Raw genomic sequence first — 3,871 nt, forward strand, 5'->3', positions numbered from 1 at the left:
TCCCTACGCCTTCCTCCTCGCAGCCGGGGGCCCTGCACGCTCCCCTCCCCTCCAGTCACGCTTCAGGAGCAGAGTTTTTAGAGTTTCTCCGGTTCGATTTATAAATCAAAGCGACTTTCCGCACGTCCCAGCGCGCGCTGCGACGGGGGTGGATCTTGGTGCTGCTGGTGGACAACCTCGGAGGCAGCGTCTGTGCGCGACGCTGGCCTGGTCCAAGCTGTGACCTCATTCCTTCCAGCTACTGCGGGCTTGCTACGAGCTCCTGGCCTTTTCGAGGGGAGCAGGAGATGCGGAGAGACTGCAAAAACACGCTGGCTACATATTATTACCCGTATGTTCTCAAAAAACGGGTTGACAACACACCAGAGTTAGTGCTGCGACAAATTATAACGAAAAATTTCAAATGTGTGAGCGATGATAATAGCAGCTGGCAGTGATACGGTACTTTGAAATAACATTTCTTCACGGAGAGAAGACAGGCATTAAGAAAAGTGGATGTATCAGTCTCAGCCATGGATCCTGGGAAAGTTTGGCACCAGTTTCTTCAGGAAACAGCAGAGACGTGCGATGGTTTTACCCCCCTCAAATACGTCTACATCCCAGGCTCGCTAGTTCATCATCAACGAAAAATAATGAGGAAAACCAGTCTTTCGAAGAGAAGCCGCAGGCGCAGGCTCCGCAGGGAGAGGGTGGATCTTCGTGCGGATAGGCTCCGCAGGGAGAGGTTGGATCTTCGTGCGGATGTTCCCACGCGGCTCAGCTGCCCCGACCCGCCACGCGCGGCAGCGCGGCCCAGCGCTGCGACATCAACCCCAACCAGAGACACGCCGCTGTCAGCAGGACGGGGCGGGAAAGCCTCTGCGTTTTGTTGAGCGGGGAGAGAGTTGTAAATACGGCGTCAGTTGTGTTCCTTGGCAGGGGCAAGTTGCAGATGCTCCCTTCGCAGCAGGAGGTGCAGATCTGAAAAGAAACCAGGCTGTAACTTGGTTATTTGAAAAATACCGGTGCCACTGAACAAGGAAAATAATATGACATTTGCAAAGGAGCGCAATGGCCAGTCTGATTCCACCACCCCCCCCCTTTTTTTTTTCCTCCTTTTTCTTAAATCCGCCCCCCTTGAGACCCATTTTTTTTTAAATCCGTCTCCTTGGAGAACAATTTCACCCATACAGGAATGGTACGTTGGCTAGCACAAGGAGGACACATCCATTTTGAAGAGGTTATTTTCTTTTTTTACCCCAAATAAGTAAACTTATCAACTTAAAAACTGATGAAAACCAGCGTTGTTGGGTTGAAGTAGAGCTCACAGGTCAGAACTCAAAGAAGTCAGTATTTATTCATATAGGTGTTTTTTTTTTCGCTGCCTATCACCCAGCGTGCAGGCACGGGAGCGATAGACAACTGCTGTGCAGCCCCCGAGGACGTGCAGCTCTGCCCTCTCAGGGCTGGGAAGGGCCAGCTACAGTACCCTGCCGGAGCACAGGGCTTTACAGCAACGAGACTAACGCACCCGAGGCCAAGAGAGCGTAAAATTACGTGCAAAACAGAGATGGGGCTGCTGTATGCCTGGCAGCTCAGAAAGCTCTTTTATTTTAACCTGCTGGAGAAGTTCAAAAAGGTCGACTATCGACCTTCAGGAAACCCCTTTATAAATAACTGATTCAGATATAAAGCGTCTGCTCCAAAGGCTGCGGGGCTTCCCCCGCACCCGCTTCAGTGAGAAAACCGCGCGACGGTGGGCGAGCACCCGTTGCGGAGCAGAGGGGACCACGCACGGCGCAGCTCCGCAGGCAAAGCGCCTGGTTTGCTCCCCCGAGCTGCTGGCTGGCAGGAGAGTTATTTAAAGAGATTACGCTTTTGTTCTGGGAGAGGTTATTCCTTTGTTTCTGTAACAAATGGAAATGAGCTGGACCTCGTTAAGACGAGAAACTTCATTTTTGACGATGCTGATTTACTCACTGAACCTGTCAGACTTCTGGCAGAGGCCAGAAGGATTCTGCCCAGCTTTCACAGGAGAAAAAGGCAATTTTTATCCTGTACCTTGTATTCTTCATGCTTTACATATATGCATCCCGTAGACAGACAGTCCTCTAACGGTACACAGCGTTTGGTGACGGATACGCTCTCTCCAGTGACTTTCATCATGTGTTGGCTAAAGCAGTATCTTGTACCTAGAAAACAGAAAAATGTGTTTACCTGTCAAATTCAAGTTTTGTGATAGCCTACAAAAAGGAAGAAATAAGAAAGAGGTCTTAGATTTTTTTCAAATCTTGGGATTTAAAAAAGAGATAATTTGGACGTACTTACTGCAATACATAAATGTCACTAAATACACACACGCCCCCCCCCCACCCCCCCGCCAAAACCTCTGGCGCAAACCTGAGGTTTCAAAGCACCCAGGAACACGGAGATTTGTTCCCAGTACTAATGTGGGTCTCTATGTTACAGGTGAAGAAACGTGCATTGGATAATCAAGTTACGGAGGGAGGTTCAGATAAACACCCCAAACCTTCTGCACTGTTAGTCTCATAGGAGTTGTCTTTAGAAAAAAAGACGACACTCACAATACCTGTTTATGTCTGAAGCTAACTTTCCGTTGTGTAGGTTTCATTTTTTCCTAGCTTCATGCACAACCGTTAGTTCCACAGAATTACCTAAAGCATCACACGTTCAAGACACCTTTCCCTATATCCCAACAGCCCGTGCAAGCTGTCCTCACTGCTCGCGCACCGATCCCGGCTCTCCCACGGCTCCGGCGCAGCCCAGAGAAGATTCTTCGCCTTCTCTGTCCCTCAGTTTTATCGTCTATAAAATAATGCCAAAATACCAGCAGAACAGTTGGGAGGATTTATGTATTTCTCAGTTTCCCAGTCTTTGGAAAAAGCACCATGAAATGGACTGTCCCCTCAGTATTCCCACCGCATCTTCTGCGTGCTTCTCCTGTGGGCTTCCTCATCCCCAAGGGACACCATCCTCCTCCTCCTTTTTTTAGATACTCCTCTAGTGGCACAGAAAATTCAAAGCAGAATGACTGACAGATGCTGTGGTTAACCTCAGGCTTAAAGGAACTTGGGTTTATTTCATGCTTCAGTCATCAGAGGGCAGCTGAAGGTGCTGCTCCCCTTCCTAGCACTCCAAGATGAACACAAGGAAACGTGCCACTATTTATTTCTTCTCTAAATTATACCTCGCTTCTTGTTAATCAACCCTATTATTAATAAAATTGTTGCTTTCACAGTGAGGAAAAAAAACCAAAAAAGGAGTGTAAGTGAAGTGAACATTCCTGTTCAGCCCTCCTCTCCGACGGGCAAAGCCCTGCACACTTCTCGTCTTTTAGGCATTCAACAGCCAAGCGGGACTGCGACTGGCCGCGTTACTCGTTAGGCAATAAACCCCCTCCGACATCTGTCGTATCCTTGCCCTGCTCCGAACGCGAGCGCGCTATCCATCCGCAGCAAAGCGACTTAGCACCAGGAGATGCTCGCTGCGCTGCCGTCCTTCAAACCGGCCGGGGCTGCGACGCGCGGCTTCTTGGTGCCTTTTCCAGGCTCTCCTGCCCCAAGGGGCGAAGCTCACAGGTTTACCCCGAGGGCAGGACTCTCTGCACGACAGCTTTGAGCTTCTCCCAGGACCGTGCTGGGAAGTGCCATTCCCCATCAAATCCGGGTGTGCATCGCTGGAGCTTTATTTCTCCTGCAATGGCTCCGTCTGTGCGGCGGAGCTTGCCCCTGACAGTTCCCAGATGGAACAAATAAAGCTTCTGGCACCCCGTAACTCTTTTAAGGCTGTTTCGTTCTTTCTTCCAAGTGTGTTTTTAGAAAACGTTGTGCAATCATCTTGGAGATATGTATTTTCCCCTGCACAGAGGGAC

At 49.7% G+C, this 3,871-nt stretch overlaps 1 protein-coding gene across 1 annotated transcript; it reads right to left on the reverse strand.

Annotated features, from left to right (window-relative positions):
* Positions 1-756: 756 nt before the first annotated feature.
* LYPD6 (LY6/PLAUR domain containing 6) lies at positions 757-3,405 on the reverse strand. The gene is made up of 3 exons (XM_010293521.1): positions 3,378-3,405; positions 2,041-2,171; positions 757-960 (listed from the first exon to the last, which is right to left on the reverse strand). The coding sequence occupies exons 1-3, from the start codon at positions 3,403-3,405 to the stop codon at positions 757-759; spliced, it is 363 nt and encodes a 120-aa protein (XP_010291823.1).
* Between the last annotated feature and the right edge of the window lie 466 nt (positions 3,406-3,871).

The sequence above is a fragment of the Phaethon lepturus genome, unplaced genomic scaffold, assembly GCF_000687285.1.
Source record: "Phaethon lepturus isolate BGI_N335 unplaced genomic scaffold, ASM68728v1 scaffold17148, whole genome shotgun sequence".
Taxonomy (NCBI): domain Eukaryota; kingdom Metazoa; phylum Chordata; class Aves; order Phaethontiformes; family Phaethontidae; genus Phaethon; species Phaethon lepturus.

Excerpts from the sequence above, each read along its gene's own strand:
- LYPD6 (XM_010293521.1), bottom strand. The coding sequence starts at position 3,405 with ATGTCGGAGGGGGTTTATTGCCTAACGA. Across the intron at positions 2,172-3,377 it reads GGGGGTTTATTGCCTAACGA|GTACAAGATACTGCTTTAGC; the intron begins GTAACGCGGCCA and ends TCTGTTTTCTAG. Across the intron at positions 961-2,040 it reads TAAAGCATGAAGAATACAAG|ATCTGCACCTCCTGCTGCGA; the intron begins GTACAGGATAAA and ends GTTTCTTTTCAG.